Below are 24,246 nucleotides of genomic sequence, written 5' to 3' on the forward strand. Positions count from 1 at the left end.
TTTTTAGTAAAAGCAAAATAAATAAGAAATAAGTAAAATTAGTTAAGGCAATGTAATAGTTTGCTTACAAACTGAAAGGGAAAGAGAGAGAGAAGTAGGTGTTTATAACTAAATTCTACTCTATGACACTTTTTGATTTGTGTATGCAACTATTCTATCAGAACATTTGAAGAAATAAACAATTTGCCATCCCTTTTTCTTGTATACTGATGGCTTGGTTGAGCAATGAAAGGAGATTTTATGTCCTGTAATAGGTTGTTGACTAACACAGTAATAAAATTTGTATAGCGCTCCAATATGCAAAGTGCTATCATAAACATTATTTAATAATGAAACATTATAAATATTCATTTTTGTTAGTAAAAAATCATATAAACACCAAATTCTACCTTTAAATTTTTCAGCTTGTTTTAAAATGAAAATAACATGTTTTCCTCCCAAATCTTTAAGTAAAACTAACAACCTAGAAAGGCACGTAAGATAATTCCTGTAAGTCTTCTCTTCTACTGTCACACCATCCCCTACCCCAGGACTACACATCCTCCAAAATTATTGATATATGTTCTCTAGCTAGTGGATACCTTCCTATTTTAGATGTCAATTTCTAATTTCATCAATACAATCAAATTTTTAGTTATGTCAAGACTGACACAGTTGGAACTGGTAAGTGGGTGAGGAAACAAATTCTCATATACCTATGGAGTAACTGTAAATTGACAACAGCCTTTAGCCCAGAAATTCCACTTTTAGAAACTTACCCAATAGTTATCTAACACAGGAACACAGAGATAAATGTATAATGTAGCATTTTTACAATAGAAAAACCTAGTAACAACTACATGTATATCAGTAAGGACTAGTTAAGTTAGGTATAATTTACCCATGTAATATTAATAGTAAAGATGTTAAAAAGAATGCAATCAATAGGTACTGATTTAGAAATACAGCCTTAATATATTATTAAATGATAAATATAAGTTGCACAACAGTACACATGGTTTCTTCTAGTGGAATTCATAGTAAAAGTCAGTTAAACCTAATCAGATCGAGTTATTTTCATTTAATCAGAAGCCCAGTTTGTCTTAAGCTAACATTCAAGGTGTTCCATTTTACGGCAACCAGCCTCTCCAAACTTACCATTCTATTACCTCCTCTACACATGCTATTTCCTAAGCATCAGATCTATTACCTATTTCTCCAATAGGCCTCTGCTTCTCTACCTCCTACACTTGGCTTAAGACTTTTTTTCTTCCTATCCAAAATGCCTTTCCAACCTCTGACTTCTGAAAATCCAGGCTCAACAAGTAACACATCCATAAAGCCTTCCAAGATTCCCTCAGCTAGGTGTAATCACACCTTCTCCTGTGGTCCCAAAGGATTTTTACCTGTGCTTCTCTTCTAGAATTCATCACTCACCACTTTTTATCATGCAATATAGTCTTTCACAAGTCACAGAGAATCCATATTTAATTCATCCTACAGTTTCCATGGTGCCTTATCTAAGCCTCTATCATAGTCAGCAATCAACAAGGGCTTGCTATATTAAAATAATCAGATTGGGACTTCCCCGGTGGCGCAGTGGTTAAGATCCTGTGCTCCCAATGCAGGAGACCCAGGTTTAATCCCTGGTCAGGAAACTAAATCCCACATGCATGCCGCAACTAAGGAGCCCAGCTACCGCAACTAAGGAGCACACCACAACTAAGACCTGGCACAACCAAATAAATAAATAAATAATATTAAAATAATCAAATGAACATAGAAAGTTCTTATTGTTATCAGTTTTATGTTAGACAAAGAATCCCCAATCTTTCTGTGAAGAGGAGCTTAATAGGAGCTCATACTTTTCTCAAAGTTGTGAACACAAAAGAGTGGCAGAAGAGAAAGGAAATTTATCTAAACTACTGTAACCCTAAACAGAGACATGAGTGGGGGGTGGCACCACTGTCCATTATAACCCTTCTTTCAACTGGCAATCCGCAGGAAAAATGAGGACTAGTCAGACAGCCAGTTTGCAGATCTACCAGGGAGGCTTTCGAAATTATGGCAGAGAAATCCTGAGCTCTGGTTCAAGTATTAGAGAGTTCACCTTGGAAGTACATATTCACTAGAATTTCTAGGAAATGAACTATGACAATGTTGCTTTCAGTTTGCAATAAAAATAAACTAAAATCTTTCATTTAATTGTAGTTTAAGACTGCAAAAGGACAAGGATAAATAAAATCCATTGGTCTAAAGATTTCATTTTAGAAATATTTTATCCTCCTTCTTGCCAAATTGCATTCACTGATAAACAGATTTCATTTTTACCATAAATTTCCCTTTTTTGTTATCTAGGAAAAATAAGGAGTAAAAGTAATCAAAAGATTGGCAGATGGAAGCAAGTGAAAAGCAATGTACACAGATAATTCAGAAATAGGAAATTGTCTGAATTTTTTAAAATTGACTGTATATCATTTCTAGAAAGTATGCTAATTGGACAAACAAAAGAAATATAATTTATACAAATAAAATCTGCAGATCTCAAAAAATTCTAACACAATCTTACTTCACTCTCTTAAAAGGCTCAATACAGTATGATTAGGATAAAAAATCTAGTTTCAAAAAATATACAAAATCCAAAACAAGGAGTAAACTGAAAGCTGTGCATTTGTTCTCTATTCCCTTCACCATTTTTCAATCTGGAAACACTTTTAAATTTAGGAATGAGCTATAATAAGCCATGGTCAGATGACTGCCTAGTTTCTTGAACATTAATAAATACTTAATTCCAGCACAGATTAAATATTGCATTTGGAGAGGTGGGTAGTACGCGGTGAAAAATAAGTAGAATCAATAACTTTAACTTTTCTCATTGCTGTGGTTCTCTTTTATTTTTAAATCCCAGAGCCTGCAGAATTCTAAAGATTGAACAAACTGAATTGTTTGTATATGACAAAAACTTTATAACTCTTCTAATACTTTAAGCTTAGGAAATCCCAAAATATATTTAACCAAGATTTTTCCTTTTAACCTTTTGAGTTTTAACCATTTTGAGTCCTAGAGCTGATGAATTTGCATATCCTAAATTATATTTCTCAGCAAATGAACAGATTTCATTTCATCCTATCCTTTAGTTATGCTATAATGCTTCACTATATAAATACTATGTAAAACACAAACAACTCAATTCAAACTAACTTATTATTCCTAGAGATAATAGAAAATAATAACCTTAACATAATTTAGTGGATTCCAAATTTGAATGAAAAAAGCAAAATTTCTATGATATTTCTATTGCGATATACTGAATACAACAACTTCTCAAATATGTAAATTAACCTGTGACTCAGTTTGCTGGGTGATGTTCACATCATGACTCAAATGGATGCAACCACTTAAAAATGAATGAATTGGGAGGTTGCCATGGACTATGAAGCTATCTGAGTAAGCAGCTTGTATCTAGCCTATATTAAGGGTAAGAAATTTTTCCATCTAACACATTTTGGAGGTAATCCCTCTATAACCGAATAGAAATATGATATATGGCTGGCATGGCTATACTGACTTCCTACCCTAGAATTCTGTATTTGTTCCATGGATTAGAACTATTCTAGATACTCTGGCATTTATTCTTTTGAGAATGACATCAGATAGATGTCAAACATGCAATACTTCCAGACAACCGTCCAACTTCCGTGTATGTAGATAAGGGCTACCTTATGGATGTCTGTAGTTTCCAGAGACAGCACTAATCACCACATTTTAAACATGATAAGCTTGAGTACAAATGCTTCTTCTGTACAGAAAGTGAGAAGACAGTGTTCTTCAGGTTGCTCTTCTCTTAGAGTCAAGGTGATAACCTCTAAAACATGACCATACTGTCACAATGTTTTAAAAAATAGAAAGGTATTTGAAAATAGTTATTTTTAAATCTGTGAACTTATTTCGATTTTTAAGAAAGTTACCATTATCAGAGTCCCTAGGCATGAAATTATAATGGACAGATAGTTTGCCACCATGGTTAATAGCTGCTAAGCTTAAAAAAAAAAAGAAAAAAAAAAAACCAAAAAACACTTTACCTTCTCTTTCATTACAAAAACAAGCAAATAAACAAAAAACCTAGAGGAGTGGTTCCCAGATTTTGCTACACACTGGAATCACCAAGCAATCTTTTAAAAACACTGATGCCTAGCTCTCACCACCAAACATTCATATTCTGATTTATTTGGAATGGGGTGCAAATCCAGACAACAGAATTTCTAAAAGCTCCCTTGGGGATTCTACTGCGAAGCCACTGACCTAAAGGACCTGAGATGCTGATAGCCTCTTCCTGCATCCAGCTGTGTTAGTGTCAAGAAAGGGCAAGAGGCAGTTCATACAAAGAACCACACCAGCAAGTATGGGCCTGCTTATCTCAAAGACTAGAAGAGACCTCGATTTCAATAGATCAATATGCTTAGAGTAAGTATGTTTGCGTGTTAGAGAGAGAAATGTTAAATGCCAAAAAAAATAGTCTTAAATAAAATCTAGCAGTCTCAAAGAGAAAGAACTTCAAAAGATTTTTAAATTGCAGATCATAATGGAAAGAATACTGTAAATGACAGTGTCTCGATTTTTATATCAAAACATGCTTTATACCATACATTCAAGTAGGTTATTAAACAAGAAGTGATTCACTCTATTTCACTAATCCGTATATTCTGCGATTCTAGAAAAGAAATATTTAAATGCAGAGATATAAGAGGAAACTGAGGAGGTTACAGGCTAGTCAAGTTAACACTATTACTGTGGCAATGCTTCTCAAACTTCAAGTCACTGTCAAATTTACTAGGTCATAACCAAAATTTTCTTTTCAATAAAGTTGACCATAAAAGAAAAAATATTAGAGTGTATCGAATGTGGTAAAGTTAAATGTTTTGGGACACTTGTATGTGTCTATGTGTATTTATTTATTACTGCGAGTCTCAATTGAAAAATTTTAAAAGACACTGCCCTAGAGGTCGTTCTACTGCAGCTCAGAACATCTGAACTCAAACTGCAGAGAAAATCAGAGGTCCAAAAAAAACAAAGTTCTTTAAAGCGGGAAGATACTTGAAAGATTTGCTTATCATTTCATTTTACGAATGAGGACATTGAAAATCACAGACATAAAATGTTCTGTGTCCCATTTTTTTCTACTATACCTTAGGAGTCAGGTTCCTTTGAGACCTATACTTACAAAACAAATTGAAGGCAGTATCATGCATACTACATTGGCTTTGACACCAACTACAGATTTTCAGTCATATCATGTGAACACTCCTTTGACACGGTGGCATTTTCACCAACTTATTATTCAAATGCAAAGTATACTGTGTGCAAATTAAATAATAAATTTAAAGTCTCTTGATTCTAGCGCTCCGAAGTATAGAATTCTTTTCATAGATAGGAGATTATTAAACGGGTACGTATTCAGGCTCCAGTAAGAGATCGTCATAAAGCACACGATTATGACAGTGCCTAAGATGCAGGATACAAGGCGCGTCAGAAATTCCCCACTCATTAGTCTTGACTTTACGTTCTCGTTCTCTCGTTTCATTATGGTGTTATACACAAACACACACACACCCATTTATATTTTGAAAGATTACTGTAGAGAATCTGTAAAAAGAATTGAAAATGAATTTAAAAATCTGTGTAACTTTAAACTCCAGAGCAAAGAGTTTCCTAAAAAGTGATGACGCAGGTAGAACTGTTTCTCATAATCTATAAAGCCTGAATCTCTTAGGTTTGGTACTTTATTTTTTGTAACTATGTAGAGAAAGGGCTGATAGTGATGTCATTTAACATATATACACTATCAAAAGTAAAATAGATAGCTAGTGGGAAGCAGCCGCATAGCACAGGGAGATCAGCTCGGTGCTTTGTGACCACCTAGAGGGGTGGGATAGGGAGGGTGGGAGGGAGACGCAAGAGAGACAAGATATGGGGATATATATATATGTATAGCTGATTCGCTTTGTTATAAAGCAGAAACTAACACACCATTGTAAAGCAATTATACTCCAATAAAGATGTTAAAAAAAATAAGATATAGTACATACAATTGTATAGCCATTTTAAAAAAAAAAAAACCTTCCTCCTTAGTGGTGCTGCCACATATACTTGACATTCCAATCTCCTTAAGGGGTTACATTAATATTAACTAAGAGAAATTAAATTTTTAAAATTCATTTCAATTCTCATCATGTTAAACTTAAAGGCAAGAAGAACATGAGTCTGTATCACATGGTTCAAGGAAGGACAGATAGAAAAATTCAGAATGTCAATTAAAATGTAACAGGCTAGCTTTGTGACCGCCTGGAGGGGTGGGATAGGGAGGGTGGGAGGGAGGAAGACGCAAGAGGGAAGAGATATGGAAACATATGTATATGTATAACTGATTCACTTTGTTATAAAGCAGAAACTAACACACCATTGTAAAGCAATTATACCCCAATAAAGATGTTTTAAAAAAAAATGTAACAGGCTACAAAAAATAAGAAACCATTAAGCAGGTGAAGGTTGTTAGACAAATGGGTGGAAGGTATGTATTAGGAAAACTAGTACCAGATCTTCTTTTTCCCACCCCATTCTTCCATAACAGATGTCAAGCAAGTTTTCTTGGAAGAGGTATATGAGGGCATACCCTGTGAAAAGCAACCCTATAGAAACGTAGAAACTGCATAAACAAATAAGCAAGCAGAGAGCCCCATGAAAGAAAAGCCGGAGGAAGGAAGGGAAAGTGAAGGAGTTGCAGAATCTGCAGAATTAGCCAAAGGGCTAATTGCAGAATTAGCCAAAGGGCTAATTATGATGTTTAAATAGCTAAGAGAATAAAGATTAGTCTATAACAAGGCCATTACATTTGGTTAAGGGCACACTGGTAAAGGTAAAAAAGATTTTAATGTCTGTGCAAATGAGGAAGCTGAATTGAAAAGGATCAAAGAAAGCATTGAAAGATGGGTCCTAAGTACAAAAGATGGCAGGGAATAAATGGAGTGCCTCACATAGCTAAGAATGTTAGGGGTAAAAAAGAGAACAGAAATACCAATAAAAGAAAAATACTGTCCTTTCACACAAAAAAAATCCAAGATAAGAGAATAAAGTGAATATTGAGAGAAGTGATTAGAAATATATAGGGGAAAAAAGCACAAAATAAAAAACCAATGTGGGAGAAGTTAAATAAAAAGACATATTGTATCTGATATTTGTCCTGAAAACTTTACAACTGCCTTTGAGGAAAGCATAAAAATTCTGATCTGAAAGAAACTGATGAATCAGGCATAGATTTTATAAAGACTCAGGTTCAGGGTGGTAGCATGAGAAGGAAGAGTAGGTTTAAAAAAAAAGTTGTTGGCAAGAGAGTTGACAAGGGCAAAATGAGTGTCAGAGAGACAGCAGAGCTGGGGGGAGGAAAGAACAAATTTGTTGAGGAGGAATCAGTATGTCTCTTTGACTTTCTTCACAGGAACAAAGCAGAATGTGAGCATAAATTAAGAGAGTGAATCCCAAAGGTGAGTGAGCTCTAAGGATTATTTAGAACACAGTCATTAAAAAAAAAGCGCGCGTGCGCACGTGTGTGTGTGTGTGTGTGTGTGTGCGCGCGCGCGCGTGTGGGTGGCTGGGTGTGTAGCAAATTAAGACAGAGGTAGGAAAAAAAAGATTTCATTTGAACATAATACACAGCATTCAGTGGTAGGTAAACTGTGAAAGGATAAGTCCTCATTACAGCTTCTGTTTTTTTAGGAAGGTGCTGAGTAGTAAACATTGTTATTATTTGGTAAAATTATATCCAAAATTATACAATTCAAACTAAAAAACAAATCAGTTATAAAAGTACTAACCACCTTTGAAACATTTTTTATTAGAAATAATGGTTTGGCCTTTTGTAAATTTCCAACTGAGGGAGCCATTCAAAATAACGAATCTATATGATAACTGAGACGGTCTCATAAAATATCATTGTTGATTGCGGATGGCCTAAACTGAATCTATATAACATGTATGTGTATTTCATTCACTGAAGTTCAAGGATGTTAAACTTAAATATATATGTGAGTTTCATCCGTGAATAGAAAGATTAAACTATTGAGAAGTTATAATTACACAGAATAGCCTATAATTTGACTCTATTACAAAGGGGGAGAGATGATTTTGCTAATTCATGTTTTAGATACAAAGAAAAGAGCTTCCAATGCAGAGTGAGAAAAACACATCCCAGAGCCTAAAAAGAATAACCTTTTGTTGATAGAAGACGGCAAATCTTTGAATGCTCACAAGTATGCTTATCACTATTCAAAAAGGATATTTAAAACACACACACACACAATTCAAACACACATATCTGAAACGGTAGTGCCTTCTATCCACTTTCAAAGGAGGCCTTACTTGTGCCCACAAATGGCAGCCCAGTAGGCAGTGACATCAGACCTAGAAATGATGTGGCCTGTATAGTATGCAGTGAAGTGCAGTGCTCTACTTGTTTGCAATAGTTTTATTTTTCGACTAGTTTTTATCACACTTGGCATGAACAAGGGAACATGTGCTTTGCTAAATTTGAACTTTTAAGATGAGACTGAATTAACTGAGAACCAAAAAATTGCCTCTGAATTATCCTAAGATTGAAAAATGCCTTCCCCTTCATACTAGGAATGACAAAATAAAAGAGAAATACACCTTAAAAGTTGAAAATTGAGCTAGGAATATCCTTTCAACCAGAAAGTTCAATTAACTTGCCATTTCTTGAAACTTAGTGTATATGTATATACATATATAATGCATGTATATGACATATATATACTAAGTAAGTATAACTTTTGTCCCCAAACTTAAAGTTAACCTTATATTCTTTTTTTTCTACTAGTATTGAAACAAAATATATATTAGCCAAAATGTTAGCCAAAATAACCAGAGGCATATCCCTAGAGATGCTCTCCCTTCATAAATTCCATCTTCCTCCTCATGAAAGGTTGGCCAAGATACATAAGTACACATGCTTTGTATATAAAATGAGTGCCTTGTCATGCAGATATTTTTAGAGTTGAAATCCAAAATAATTTTAATATAAAATTCAAGTTATAAATCACAGGATATGTTCATAAGGAACCTAGTGATAAGTAATAGGTCAAACAACCTGAAAGAATCAGCTTGTGGTACAAGTTTCATTGCATTAATAATGTCACAGTTAGTGTGTTTATTAAATTAAGTATTACCAGCAAGGGTCTTCTAAATGCCACGTTCCTAATACTAGACCACATATTTATTTCAGAGTTAGCACAGGAAGATGGGGATCTATCACTAGAAGGTCTATTAAGCCATGTTTTTTTTTTCCATTGCTTTAATGGAACTATTCAAATCAAATTTTTCACACTATGCCTTGAACACCACTGCAAACCATACTGTGAGTGTAAAATACATGCAAGGCGGATATAATCAGCTCAGATGTGACCAGTGACTTGTACACCATCAAGTTTACTTTATTGTGAAAGCAGTGGGGTTTTCTTTCAAGTGAATATATTTTTAAATACGTTGCAACCTAACTTACAAGCTGAAGACCAGAACCAGGAAGACAATACAAATCTCAAAGCAACTGAATTAAATCAAATATAATGCAATGCCTAAAATCCTACTTTGTAGGATTTTTGTCTCTGTCTTCCTACTGCCTACTTTGTCTCTGTCTTCCTTGACTCATCTTGTTCTGGCAAAAGAAAAACTCACTGTCCAAAAGTAAATCTTGCACTAAAATTGTAAATTCAATAAATCAAAGAGATTCAACTTGCTTAAAAATTCTCAGCTACCTTTTCAAAGACTGATTCTACTGATATTAGGATGAACATTTACTCTTTAAAATATTAAAATTAACCAAGCAATTGCCCACATACCAGCGTAAATTAAATATTTAAAAAACTGAATGCTTATCACTGGTCTTTAAAGTTGCTGACTTCTTCAAAGTAAGTTTGCCTAAAAATGAGAATAATTGTTACTGTTTCCTATGGAGGAATCTAGATTGGTTTGTTTTCACACAGGATCATAAGCTCTGCGATTTTTCCTATCTCCATGGCTAAAACGCATACATGATAAAATAACTCATATACGCATAGAAAAGGTGCTGCACCAGAGGACAGGCAGAACATTTTATAAAAATCACTTATGTACACAAATACGTTGCCCAAATACTGCTACAGTGCATTTTAAATTCCCCGAGAATGTAAATAGCCTCTGCTCAACAAGGCTTTTGTTCCTAGCCTGCACCCTAAACAGCAAGTACAACATCCTTGAAAGCTCACTCCTAAAAAGATAAATACTTAGCATCACAAAAAAAAGGTGGGTCACAGTGAGTTTTAGCAACAGGATTTATAAGAAAATGTAACTGCAGGAGGTAAGATGGTTCATAAAGTTCTCCATAGACCCTAAATTACAACATTTTAAGAGCTCGGGGGATGTTAAGTCAGTCCTAAAGAGACAGAAACGACCTGATTTTTGGAGCAAACCCAGTAAGTTTCTGCTAGGCCTACAAAGGCTTTCACGCCCTAAATCCTAGTGGGTTGCCCGGCTTGGGAGGGCCGCACCCAAGGCCAGAGTCAAGGCCGCGAGCCACGCTGGACCGGACTCTTGAAGGGACAGGAGAACCGCCTGGACTCCAGGTCTGAACCTACGCTGGGCCCCCTGTCTAGACGCGCGGCCTGAATCCCTGCCTGCGTTCCTCGCCTGGACTCCCGGCCTGGATCCACGGCGGGGACAGCCAGGACGCAGCCGCCCCCCACCGCCACCCAACGGCGAAGCCAGAGAGCCTGGGCCCAGGCTCAGCGGCACAGACCAGGCCTTCGGAGCCGCCCCACTGCCGGCCGAACTCGTGCGGATGTCCGTCCCCGCCGGCCTGGGCTCCCGGACGCCCTCGACCGCAGCGCGCTCTGTGCCCGCCCGTCGGCCACCCTGACCCGCGGCACCAGCTCGAAGGTGAAGAACGCAGGGCGCAGCGTCTCTGGGCTCGAGCGGCGCCTGCCCGCCGCGCTCGGCCCCAAGCGGCTGGTGGGCAAGGAGCTAAGATGGCGAGGGATGCGAGTGGCGGGAAGGCTGGAGCCAGAATAGAATGCTAGCCGCACGCTCGCCTTTTTTTTCTTTCTTTCTCTTTTTGAAAAGACACTTTGGAAAACTGGGGAAATCTGCAGTTTACGGGGAGGATTCGTCATCCTTCTCCGTCCCTCCCCTGACTCCTACCCTCACGGAGGTAAAAAGGCAACTCGAAATCTAACCCGGGACGCGAACTCTGGTTCCCGCAGGCCCTCCCAAAACGAACTCTGATTTCCTTGGAATAGCAGCAGCTTCTCCGACACATTGACAGTGTCACTTCACTAGACACCCAAGACTCCTTGGAAGCCAGGAGAAATGATCATGCTTGCAAAGGACAGGAAAGCACACTGCCTCCGAGAGGAGCGCGGAGCTGCAAATTTACCTCACGCTGACTCAGTCCACACAGCAGATGGTGCAAAGCTGCAAGGGAAACGACCTCCCCAATTTTTTTAAGTACTTCCTAATAGCAGCTAAGTGCGTCTTTCAGTACCGGGCACTACGTTCCTGTGAAATCTATCCTCGGCTTCTAAGAGCTTCGTTTCCGCACATGACACCGACTCCTTTGTTCGCGGTGACTCTGACCCGAGGGCGGCAGGTCTGGCCGGGCGCCGCGCTCCGACCGCCAGGCTCACTCCCGGAAGCCCAGCGCGGCCCCCGCTACCCCTCGCCCTCGGCCTGGGCGTCCCCGGGCCTCCCGGCTGCACGTGCGCCTCCTGCTCGGCGGCAGCGAGGTCGCAAGAGCGCAGGGCCAGTGGGTGATTGCAGGAACACACTGCTCCACTTCACTCGCCACGCAGGCCCCCTGTTTTGTGCTTTTTGTCCTCTTGTTTAGTTCTTAGGTGTGGGAACGGAGAAACACAAAGGAAAATCAGTCTTCGCTGTTCTATGTGGCAGACAAAACTCCGCGGAACGCCGTCTAGTGGCGAAATCGCCCAGGGAAGGCAAATCGGTCTTGTTCCCCCCACCAATTTTCACTTTAATTGGAACTTTGAAGCCTCTTTGCATCTGTCAAATTGCAAAGGGGATACACGACCGTCTCTGGGTGGTGGTAAATTTCGTCCCATAACCTGAGACTGGCCCAGACTAAGCAAGAAAGTTGAACCATTCTCCACCTCTTTCTTGGATCTCGTTTCTCTGGACACAAAAGTACAAAAATCGCTTCTCCAGGAGGTAAAGGCAGAGCTCTGCGGACACCTTGACTAAGACGCAGCGACCCCCCAGCTGGAATATCCACATTTCTGTATTTTTTTTCTCAAGGGATGGGGATCTGGCTTGGGCAGGACTGGCACAGGAGTTCCGTTGTAGAAAAGACGGGAGTGGTGCCCCCCAGATACCTCCTAAAGCAAGTTTTAAGCTCAGTGGTTAAATACCGACCTTTCACGAGTTTGCTCTATGAGTCCTTCCCCCCCTCCAACCCCTCCCAAATCCCCCCAAAACAATCCACTCAAGAAATGTAGGCCATCCTGTGTATTCATTTACGGATTCACCACTCAACTCCAAGGCCTCGTATTTAAGGACCGGAATTTTCGACATCTGCCTAGAGCTGCGGTCAACAGCCTATTTTGACAAGCATTTAAATCACACCCTTTTCTTGCCCAAAGCCTCCCTCCTGACTTTGTGAAATTTAAAGAAATTCTAAATTTCGTATTAAAGACCCTCCTTTTCCTGCTCACGTTATTTCCTACTTAAAGATATAAGGAAGTGTCTACATTTTCCTGAAAAAAAGAAAAAGTGCAACAAAGTAAAACGACTCACAGGGAACTAAGTAGTTGTAAATAAGAGGAAAAAAAGTAATTACTGGTAGTGCTATAAAACAAATTTAAGAAGAAAACGGGAGGCAGTTTCCACTAAACAGACTGCCCCATATTGGAGTAGGGACAGGCTATTCTTCCTTAACCCTTAAAAATAATCATCTACAATTAAATTATTTTCAAACTGTAAACTGCTTTCAAACACCATAGCATTTTACCAGATTTATTTTACTTGTTATACACAGACGATACAAACGAGCAAAAAACAAAACGTTTCTCAATGGAGTGTGTACTTGTATAAATTATTCAGTTCACAGACAAAACGAAACAAATATAAAAATCACAACATTAGATTTACAGAAGAGCCAAAATATACACACGTTTAGACCCTGAATTCCTATCAGGAAAAAAAATCCCCCCAATGGACTGAATCTAGATTGAATATTGTGTATGATGCATATTTCACATTAATTTTAAAATACAAAAAAAAGTATAGGTTTGCTACACAACATTAGAAATCCTACTAATCTATTTTCAGGGGGATTAGTGCTCCTTATCAAATATAACAAGACTTAGTGGGAGGGGGAAAAACAGTCTTACTTGCATTAATGCTAGTGTTTTCCCAAGGAAGTCAAATTGCAGCTGTTTCTAGGTGTCGGGGAAATCATTTTCAAAACTAAAATGCAGTAAAATATACAACTCACACAATTCATCTTCACTAGACTACACTATAGTTACCAACAATTCAGTCATCTATATCATTAGTAGAATATTCATTACAAAGATTTACAGCATATAAAGGTGGAGGGGGGAACTGAAAAGATACTCAGAAACAGTTTGTCAGCATATGTGGCACCTGCACAGACCAGTAATGGATTTGGCACTTGGGGAAAAACAAATAAGGCAAAATAATATTGCTGATGTCGAGCTATTCTATTTAGAAGTAAGGGGTAAAAAACATATAATTCCAGTTAGCTTTGCTTTGCAGGCATCATGCCACTTAATCGACTTGCCTATGAAAAGACACCTATCCTTTACAGGTGTTTGGTCAGATTCTCCTTAGCTATTTGTGTGCAGTAGGGCAGAGTAATTATTTCATGCAAACGGATTGAGGAGAAGTGAGAAACCCATCATTATCTAGTTTTTCAAGTTTCAAGTTTTCAGAGCCTCTTAGAATATTGTTAATTATCCCACCAGAAAAAATGTTAAAGGGGAGGGGGGTGGAGAAAAAGGCAAAGAAAGGAAAAGAAATGAACGAGAAGGTTAAGCATGAACTGGTTTTGTGCCTTGACGATGAGAATAAAAACTAGCCATTCGTTACAGTAAATTAACACTATATACAGTCATTTCACAGGCTTTGCTCCACTAAAATTATTAACATCCCTACCATCCATCCATCCATCCACTCGGGGATAAGAAAGGACGCGCTGGGGGGTCCAGGTTCTAGAGTCAACATCCTACGGTTAATGGGGAGGCCGAGATTTGGCGGGTCGGAATAGCTGCTGCCTGACAGGACTGCCCAGGTCTCCTAAAGGTGAAGAGTTTCATTACCAGAAAGGGAAGGAGAGGGTGAGAAAAAGACGAGGGGAAGGGGAATTGTTGGGAGGATAACTTCACAGAAGGTTCGGAAGTAGGAAAACCAAAAGGTTTACAGCCAAGTTGAAGGTCGGTGCGCTAATTGCGGAAACTGCTGTGCAAAAAAAAAAAAAAGAAAAGGTTAAAATTACACTCGGAGACCTGTACTAATCCGCTGCAGACGGTGTTCGAGGGTCAAACAAACTGAGGGGGCGCGCGAGTGGGGCGTGGGCAGGAGGCGCAGGGGGAGAGGCGCGAGGGGCTGGCGGGGGCCCGGCCGCGGCGGGGCGCGGGGCCGAGGCGGGCAGGGGCGGCCTAGCTGTGCGAGTAGAAGCCGTAGTAGCCGCCTATGTCCTTGGCGCAGTTCTTCTCGCAGTCCCGCTGGGCCAGCACCTCGCTCTTGAGCGGGGACGAGCTCTCGGACACGGGCGTGTCAGCGGGCGAGATCCGCCTCCGTTTGGCCTGCTCGTAAATCCCCGAGTCGCTCGAGTCGATGGACTTGATGGAGGAGGGCGTCTCGATCCAGCTGGAGTCGGACAGGTCCTTGGGCTTGGCGTCCTCGGCGCCGGGCGGCAGCGGCGAGCGCTCGGCGGCCAAGCCCTCGGCCTCCTCGCCCAGGTAGGGGTTGGCGCCGGCCATACGCGCGGCGGCCGCGGCGCTGTTGGGCCAGCAGGGCAGCACCGAGCCCGACTTGGCGCCGCAGTACTGCGGGGGGCTGCGCGCGCCCCAGCCCGACGGGTCGGCGTAGTAGCCGAGCGGGCGGCCCGTGCAGCCGGCCGCCTGCAGCGGCAGCGCCTTCACGCCGGCCGCCGCGTACGAGAGCAGCGTGGCCGCGTTGCCCGCGAAGTCCGTGGCCGTGTCGTAGGCCGAGGCGGCGAAGTCCAGCCGGTTGTTGGCCGGCGTCACAAACCAGCGCTGCGGCGACGGCGCGCCCGGGTCCTCGGCCTGCTGCGGCGACAGCAGCCCGTTGGTGTGCGGCACGCTGCGGTCCGTGCCCGGCCCGGGGCCCGCGCCCGCGCCCGGGTGGAAGCGGGCCTTGGCGTAGTTGCTCACGAACTGGTCCTGCAGGAAAGAGCCGGCCATGGCGTAGCGGGCCCCGGGCACGATCTGCGAGCGCGGGGAGTCGTTGGGCGAGGGGGTCAGGCGGTCCATGTCGCAGCCAGTGTAGATCCTGCGAGGGAGGGAGAGAGAGAGAACCGAAGGGTGGCGCCAGGTCCCTTCGGGGGGCAAAAGGGAAGGCCACCCCTGGTTGCCCACCCACACCATCTCCACGTGTAACCTGCCGCCGTCCAGGATGGAGACAGACAAAAGGTCACAGACCTGCATCCTCTCCAAAATAAATCGTGAAATTATAAAGGAATCAATCTGTCTATTCAGGGACCTAAAAATGATACAGGTGAAGAAGAAGGCTTCCCTCCTCTCTTGCGTTCTCTCACCAGGTGCACAGGGGGCCCGAGAGAGGAGCACAGCAAGGGATTCTCATCCCCCTTCTCCACTGTATGTGTACACATTATGGCAGATTTACCCAGGAACTAAGGTGTTATTTGCCCAGTGGGCCTTTCTTCATCGGTGAGAGTTTCTGAGCGAAATTTCTAAACAAGTCACCCACTTCCACCCTTTTAAGACCGCTTTCCTCCATTTGACACACGCGCGGGCCCCCCAGGTACTGACAAGCATCGGACTGGTTTTCGCCAGTCTGCTGAGACCCGGGAGGGTTACTGCTGCAAGCCTCCGCAGGACTTACTGTCTTGTTTTCCCCGTGTGATCTTTCAACCCCCAGCTCCCGACCACTAATACAAACAAGAATTACTACTTGGAAACAAAGTCATCAATCAGTAAAATTCTTTTGCAGAGAAAAAGCATTCTTTACTCTGACCTTCTTTCCCCAGCTTTTGATCTGTTACTGGTTAAAAACAACAGCAACAACAACTTGGGGGGCAAACTCTTGAAGTACAGTTATCAACCTCCCCCAAGCAGTCTCCCACTAATAATAGCTCATCCTTATACAACTTGATTATGTGTACCAGGCACCCTTGTCTAGGACTGTACAGACAGTAATTTATTTAACCAGCACAACAATTTTCCAAGTTAGGTACCATTATTATCCCACTTTACAGGTGAAGAAACTGAGGCAAAGGGAAGTTAAATAACTTGCCCAACCCCATACAGTAATTGTGTTACTAAGAATTACCTTAAAGAAAATAGTCAAAGATTAGCTCTAGGCCCTGGGCCTAGAAAATCCCATTCGAATTGAGAAGGAACCAGAGATTGGATCAAGATTGGTCGAAGTATTTTCTCATACACATACACACATGCCTCCCTTTTTATTTAGCTCACACATAAATGTTTTAATCTTTAATCAACAGACTGTTTTGAAAGAGAGCCTCAGTCTTGTCAGACCTCAATCCTTTGGGGAGGAGATTCCCTGGTGAGTGGCCAAGCAAACCCCCTGGCCCCCCTGAACTCTTCATTGCTCTCCCTGTTTCTCCAAAAGTGAGCCAGGCCCAAATAACCGACATTAACAGTGGAAAGGGAGTGTCATAAACCATTCTACTCTTCTCTAACCCATAAATGTCTAAGATAACCACTTGTACAGTTAAAGAAGCTTTTTATGAGAAATATATAGTGATTTAAGAACCAAATGGAGTGTTTTTTTCCAACAGAAGTCAGCCAGAAGAGGGGCAAGTGAGTGTCATGCTGTGGCTGCTCAGGTGCAGTTTGCTTACTGCACAAAATTTCCCTCCTGAAATTTAAGTCCAGCCTCAAATAAGAACAAGTAGAGGGAGGCAGGAAGGGAACATAACCAGCAAGGTGCAAATACCTTCTCTGTTTACCACCACAATATTTTAAAAAGAAAAAAAAAAACAACAATCTGCAAAAGATACAGTTTATATGCCCATCCAGGTCCCAACCCACTTGGGATTACTGAATTGATTTGTGCAAAATAAATGCTTTGGAACAGATGTTCACAGCAGAATTAAAAGCTCAAAATCTACAAGACCCCCTAGTACAGAGACCAATATCTCTGGTCTCATGGGCCACACACTTTCCACTGTGCTGAGCCCACCTTTTTTAGATTGTGAGGAAGGACTAGAGTAGCCAAGTTTGTTTTCCTGGGGAATCATACTGATGAGGCTTGCTTCCTTTGGACCACTTTTGAGGGATGCACATGGCAGTTACAGGCAGTACCATCCATGACTGTCTTTTCAATTTGTTATAAAAATATCAGGAGGGAAGTTCGGTATCTGCCTGGAGATAGCCACTTGTCTCCTCCACAAATTTAATCTATTCCTAGTCAAAGACAGATTCAACTTTGTAGTTCTATCCCAAGCACTTAATGCAAGCCATGAAATTAAAATGTATGTATTCTTCCCTTCTATGGTAAGAAAAAAGTGAAGGGATCACCATAATCCAGATTTAGATTTTGCTATATAACTCTATCTGAACTCCTAGGCACTATACCTGGGCTCTGAGGAAGAACGCTAGAACAAGCCCAGGAAGTATTCAGTTTACACCTACTGTTGCCCCCAGAGGACAGCATTTTGATAGAAAAGACATGGAGTAGGTAAGTGATGCCTAGAGAAAAGGGAACCAACACATGTAATTAAAACGCACCTAGATAAAAACGATAACAGGAAATATTTTTCTTTCGAAGCATAAATAATACACAGCAACAGAACCTGGGTCCTTCCCAAAGCCTGAAGTGACTGCAATATCGGCTGTGCTCGTGAACTTGCCTGTAGTGGGTGCACATTTTTATTCAGTCCATAGTAAACTTGCACAGGAAAAGCTATTACACAAAACTTGGAAATGGGTAAATAAAAGTCACATATGCCAAGGAGACTGTAACAACTGCCAGAGCCACATGCACTTTCAGGCAGACTCGGGTGGTTTCAGACACAGACAATCTGAGCTGAGCATCTGCAGTGCCACATACAACTCGCGCACCCGGGAACCAGGGCGGCTTCCCCAGCCAGCCAGTCCCCGAGCCCCGCCAACAACTTTGTAATTCACGCAAAAGCTAAAAATAGGCAGAGGAAACCTTTCACCAAAACCACAGAAGTACTAAGCCAGGTCACCAGAGAGAAGGGGAGCCGACAAAAAGGAAAGGAAAACCTCGAAAACAACCCTGTCTTCACACTTTCTAGCTTCCAAAAGCCTTGTACAAAGCAATGCACCTTTGACCTAAAGCCCAATTCCACAAATTTGAGAAAGTGCAAAACTACTTACGTGTCATAATTATCCCGAAATCCTTTTGCAAAGGGGTTGTGATCTATTTTCAGTTGTGTAATCTGGAAAAGAGAAAAAAAGATTAATACGATTTTACATTCTATACAGAGGATTGGGTGTTTAAGGATATGTCATCTGCCGCTTTTTACAGGGGCTTACGGCCCACAATTTCATTAAATAGCAAAGTTTCCCTAATTGAAAAATTTGAGGGAATGGGTGGAAAGGAAAAAAAAGAAAGTATGATGAAAGTTATGAGGAACATGTTTAAATTAATGGTGACTAAAACTAAAGAATTGCTTTCAATTAGCTCTCCCATGTGTTCTAAATTGGTTCAAATGCTCATTTTTTTAAAATGCTTGTTACATAATGCCCTTACTCAGGCAAAAATCTTTAAGGGGCACTTGAATTCATCACTAAAAAATGTTGCGTATCTTAAATGTTTCATCATATTTTTTAAAATTGGTCGCTTTTGATACACAACTTGAAGAACCCACAAGCTGCATCTTAAAATCAGTTTTGATTTAAAATAAACGCATATTTTTAACTTCTAATATTTTCATTTAAGTTTTTAAAAAACACCATCAATTCTAGTAGTCAAATCAACAGTAGTAAAATAAGTTTCTGCAAACTTGCAAATGCTTAAGTTCAAACTGCTAGAAAACTCACTTCGTAGCCCCCAGTAATTTATTGTAGGTTTTAAATATATGAATGTGGGTTTCTTTTGATCACCCAGAAAGTGATACTTGAAAACTAAATAAAAATTCCCAAGAGGCCCGAGAAATTCTGGTCACCTTAAAGGTGGCCCGGGTGACCCGCGACGGAGACGAATAGGAAGCGTTTTCCCACCGGCTAGGTGTTTAGGGAAGGTGCCCAGCAGGCCCCTAGCCCTACGCCTAAAAGGCGCAGCAGAGCCAGCTGCGGCTGACGTTAGTGCCAGAGCGGGGGATGGCCGAGGGTAGCGGCGCGGGCCTGGAGAAGCCGGTGCCGACCGCCGCGCGCCCAGCCCCCAGGCCTCCTTACATCGGTGTTCTGGTAGGCGGTGACGGCGATGAACTGAGTCTCGGGAAAAGTGAATGTCTGCACGCGGCCGGGCTGGCTGGTGTCCTCCGTGCCGTCCTCGTTCACTTCCACCACATGCAGGCGGGGCTGGTACTTGTGCAAGGACTGCAAAACCACCATCTGTCCGGCGGAGAGAAAGGGGAGCGCCGGGCGGCGCGTTAACGCAGCCGGCGTGCGCGGGGCTCTGCGCCGCCCGCCGCGCGGAGGCTGCAAGGAGCCCGCCGCCCCTAGTAACTGATAGCGGGCCTCGCCCGGCTGGTGACTGGCTGGCGGGGGCAGACCAGCCCTCGCTGCCCGGGAGCACGGATCGCCCGAGCACGGGAGGAAAACCAAACCCGACCGCCCGATCCTCAGGGCCCTTCTCCCTGTCCTCCTTTAAGGAGAAACAAAGATTTTCACAACCTGCAGATCCTGCGCGTTTCCTTCTCAAAATCAACCAAGTATTTGTACTTGGGAAGGTTGGGAACTCGGGAATTGGGCGAGAGGCGGGGAGAAGAACAACTTTGTAGATTGTTTAATATAATTTCGGAGGATGGAAATAGAATTTTTTAGAAGTCTTTTTAATGAAGCAAAGAAACGTGTCCAGTTTCTCATGTTGGTTTAAAGTGATGAACTGGATCTTAGGGAGGGACGAGTATGTATAAGTGAGTGTGTGTGTGTGTGTGTGTGTGTGAGAGAGAGAGAGAGAGAGAGAAAGAGAGGGAGAGAGAGAAATGAGCGCTTGAGCCACTGACCTGCCCATTGTTGTTTGAAGCTCCTTTGTTGTTTGTAAGTTTTAATTTTCCAAAAGAGATTTCTTGACGCATCCAGTGAGCCCCCGTGTTGGGGGAATCCGGATGCATATAGACCCGATTTCCTAGAGAAAGAAACAAGTTGTTTACATGTGCCCCGGGCACTGCCCAGTCTTAACTCCTCACCACGTAGGACACACACACATATACACATACGCACACCCCTTATTCCACTGTGAGGCCCATTAGCTGGGGCTTTTTAGGCCGTGCTTTCTTCCTATTAACTGGGATGATTAAAATTGCTTTTGCATAATCCTCCCCCTTCTCGCGGCTCAGTCTGTCCCCCTATCCCCCTTGTTTGCTTTTAGAAGTCATTGGCCGATCGTTTTAAAAGTCGCTCGAGCCAGTCCACAAAGGCTTTAATTAATCATTCTCACCTAAATAAGTGTCAGGAAAACGTGTTAATTGGAAGGACTTGCCTTGCACATTGGTGTCCGCTTTGCCGCAAGGAACCCATTTGCCTCCTTGAAACCTCCAGTGATTGGGATCCGCCAAAATCACATCCACAAAAATATTGTAATGAGCCGTGGGATCGAGACCAGAAATGTTAAAACTTAAAAAAGGAAACATGCGCCTATTTAAATTAGGAAGGGGGGAGAAAACAAGGGGGAAAAACATAAATGTTAAAGATTAAATGCAAGAAGCGAGGCGCCAGATAGCAAAGCAAAACTTGTTCTCTCAGCGTCAATGAGCGAATGTTTGCTGGGTTGGAAAAGGGGTGGTGGCGGAGGAAAAGAAGTGGGGCTGAAGTCGGGGAGTCGGCAGGTAGCACTGCCCAGCTGAAAAGCGAGATTGGCGACCCGAATCTCCACCTGTCGGTGCATCGGGCGTTGATGCGTCCCTCCCATCTCCCGGCCACCGGCCAGGGCTCTCCCCCTCTCTCTCGCTCTCCTTTCTCCGGCCACTGACTGGCTCTCCGACCACCTTTCTAGAGCGGGACCCCCCTCCCCGACATCACCGCGGTGGCTAGACCTTCCACTTTCCGTTTTTCCAACACCAGCCAACTCTAGGACGCGCCAGAGCGCCTTCCACTCTGCTCCCGACCCCGAATCTTCGCTGCCGCGGCGGTCACAAGCCGGGTGCACTTGCCCCCGGACCGCGCCTGGAGCAGCGGCAGCCAAGAACGTAGCATTACCTGCCCTGTTTGGTGATGATCATCTCCGTTTGGTGCCGGTGAAATTTCAGCCAAAGGGGCCTGTTGCACAGGTACACCTGCGCTTTGCCGGGCACCAGCCCGGGCTGCGTGGAGGAGAACTGGTAGAACGGGGCTCCTTGGTAGGAGTGGCCGTACTGCTGTGGGTAGGGGTAGCCGGCGGTGGGGTAGCCCTGCGGTGAGGAGTTGGACAGGAGGCTGTTGTAGGCTCCGTTGGTGATGACCGGGTGGTGGGCCATGTAGCGGCTTGGGCTGCCGATGGAGAAGGCGGGGTGCGCAGGTCCGTGCTGCCCGGCGTACGGGAACATGGCACTGGGAGCAGTGGCCGCGGACTGTGGCTGGCTGGACTGAGAGAGGAGGTAGCGATCTGCAGCAGAGCCATCGAAACTGTGACGAAGCTCAGAGACCCCGTCCAAGACAGGAGAGAGTTTACTTCTCTGGACGTCCCCTGGTGAGTCCTTGGAGTCAGGAAAATTGTCTGTATCTGACTGATTCGTCATCCCCCTGGTAATTTTTTTCAGAGGTGAACTTCTCTCCAGGTTGTCAGTGGTCGAGATAATGGGATGATCGTGCAAGACGAGCTCAGATCCGCCTGAATGTGGGTAGCTGCTGCTCACATTGAGAAATTTCTTGGAGAGCATGATAGAAGGAGAAAGGCAGTGCTCCAGCTGCATAGCTCTGGAACCTGAACACTCACCCTCCTGTCCCTGGTTTTTAAAGTCCTATTTATCATAAACTAGAAATCCACAGACCCCCTCACTAGACAGAAAGCACTTCAACCAGCAAATGCTTCTCAAAGGTTTGATTTACTTTTTTTTTCCCTGGGAGAAGAGATTGGCCAATTGACACTATGCAGCAATCAGAAAAGGCTCACTTTTGATCTTGCTGCTTGTGCAGCCGATGAAACGGCTCCTGCCATTGGTTAACTGCTGACAGTAATTTAATTAGATAGACATTAATTAGGATAATCACCTGGCTCCTGGTCGCTGCGATCATGGCAAACTGAAGGGGATGATTTTATTGTTGGCTTGGGGGTGGGATGGGGAACGTGTGTTAGTTTTACGTGAGCACTGTTGTGTCACCTTTAAGCTTTGTGACCACTGCTTTAGGAAGATTCAAAGATGTGCAATTTACTAAACATTTTCCTACCTTCTCCCCCCACCTCCCTCCTTTGGAGCTGAGGGGCGGAGGAGGGAATTCAACGATGCTAGGAGATTTTTCGGATCTGAATGAGCCAAATATTCAGTTGAATGTAACGATTTCAAGTGCAAAGTATACAAAGCGCGAGCCGGTGGCCTCTTCTCGCCCTGTAAAAGTTCCAGAGTCTGTCTTTTCCAGTTAATACAGAAGCACAAGACACCTGACCCAGTCCTTTGTGAGCAGGTCCTGTGTGTCCTCCACGAACACCCCCACCAACGCACACCTTTTAAACTACATACATACATAAATAAATCACTGCTGCTGAGAGCCACCTCCATGAGAGAGAGCGGGAAGGGGGAGTAGTGGGGGAGAAAGGCAAGCAACTCAGCCCCCCCATCCACCCACCTCGGGAAGGTTCGGTTTCTTGGTTGAGCACAGAAACAGTGACAATCAATGATCTCCTTTTTAAGTTTTGAAATAATCATAAGCTGTCGGGCTGAAGTGCCTTAATGTAGTTGCTGTGATGTTTACGAGGTCTTCCCTAAATATTTTATCAGCGAGCTTGGTTGCAGATTATCTGAAGAGCATCTAACTGGGGGCAGGCGCCATGCATGCCTCGCATGCCACTGCACTTCCTTCTCTCTGAGGTACGGCCTTGGCGACAGGTTCAAAAGCCTCGCCAGGAAAAGAGAGGGCCGGGTCCTCGCGCAAATGGGTTCCCTAGAAGCGTTGATCTGGGGAGACAGAGTGGAAGTGGTGTCAACGCAGTGATCGTTACGGAAGACTGTGTGTGTGTGTGTGTGTGTGTGTGTGTGTGTGTGTGTGTGTGTGTGTGTGTGTGTGTGTGTTTAATGTTTTTATAATCTGGAGGGGAGAAAAAGAATCCATGCCAGTAATTTTAAAATGAGAAAGAATCTAAAGAGGAATAGAGAAAAGAACCAGTTTAAAAGGATGTTGGCACAAATCAATAGCACGAGGCCCAAAGCAGCACCGAGGTGTAGGAAGAAATCTCCCAGTACTGGGTCTACAGAGGAGCCCAGCCCTCCGCCCGAACCAGAGGGCCAAGAGGCTTCACCGCTCTACGCTGCTTCCCGTGGCCGGCACCCGCCAACCTGCCCTCCTGTGGCTTTCCCGGGACGCCGAGCCGCGCGGGAACTAGGGGGAGGAGCGCAGCGCCGGAGCTCAGCTCGGCCCCGCGAGCTGGCTGACTGGCGGGCCGGCTCCACGCGGGGCACTGCGGGGGCAGGCGGCGAGAGAAGCCACCCCCGCGCCCGGCGCTCGGCCCCAGGCCAGCCGCCCCGCTCTGGCTCCATTGTCTAAGGTGCCCGTAGGCTCCCCAGCACCCTGGCGGTCCCGAGAGGGAGCCGCCCACAGACCCGGGGAGCGCGGGGCGAGCGGCCGCTGGTGCGGACCCCGGGGGCACACACTCTTTCCCTGCCGGAGGCTCGGCCTGGGCGCCTCCGCCCGGTGGAGC

At 43.5% G+C, this 24,246-nt stretch overlaps 1 protein-coding gene across 1 annotated transcript; it reads right to left on the reverse strand.

Moving 5' to 3' along the window:
- Positions 1–13,047: 13,047 nt before the first annotated feature.
- TBR1 (T-box brain transcription factor 1) lies at positions 13,048–23,585 on the reverse strand. The gene is made up of 6 exons (XM_019922285.3): positions 21,615–23,585; positions 20,899–21,053; positions 20,423–20,544; positions 19,650–19,808; positions 18,630–18,691; positions 13,048–15,570 (listed from the first exon to the last, which is right to left on the reverse strand). The coding sequence occupies exons 1-6, from the start codon at positions 22,304–22,306 to the stop codon at positions 14,715–14,717; spliced, it is 2,046 nt and encodes a 681-aa protein (XP_019777844.1). The 5' UTR covers positions 22,307–23,585; the 3' UTR covers positions 13,048–14,714.
- Between the last annotated feature and the right edge of the window lie 661 nt (positions 23,586–24,246).

Source organism: Tursiops truncatus, chromosome 7, assembly GCF_011762595.2.
Source record: "Tursiops truncatus isolate mTurTru1 chromosome 7, mTurTru1.mat.Y, whole genome shotgun sequence".
Classification (NCBI taxonomy): Eukaryota; Metazoa; Chordata; class Mammalia; order Artiodactyla; family Delphinidae; genus Tursiops; species Tursiops truncatus.

What these genes read in the sequence shown, in the direction of transcription:
- TBR1 (XM_019922285.3), bottom strand. Translation starts at nt 22,306, where the DNA reads ATGCAGCTGGAGCACTGCCTTTCTCCTTCTATCATGCTCTCCAAGAAA. An exon ending in ATCATCACCAAACAGGGCAG is followed by an intron (nt 21,054 to 21,614) that starts GTAATGCTACGT and finishes TAATTTAAATAG; the next exon opens with GCGCATGTTTCCTTTTTTAA. An exon ending in TTTCGGGATAATTATGACAC is followed by an intron (nt 15,571 to 18,629) that starts GTAAGTAGTTTT and finishes CCTCCCTCGCAG; the next exon opens with GATCTACACTGGCTGCGACA.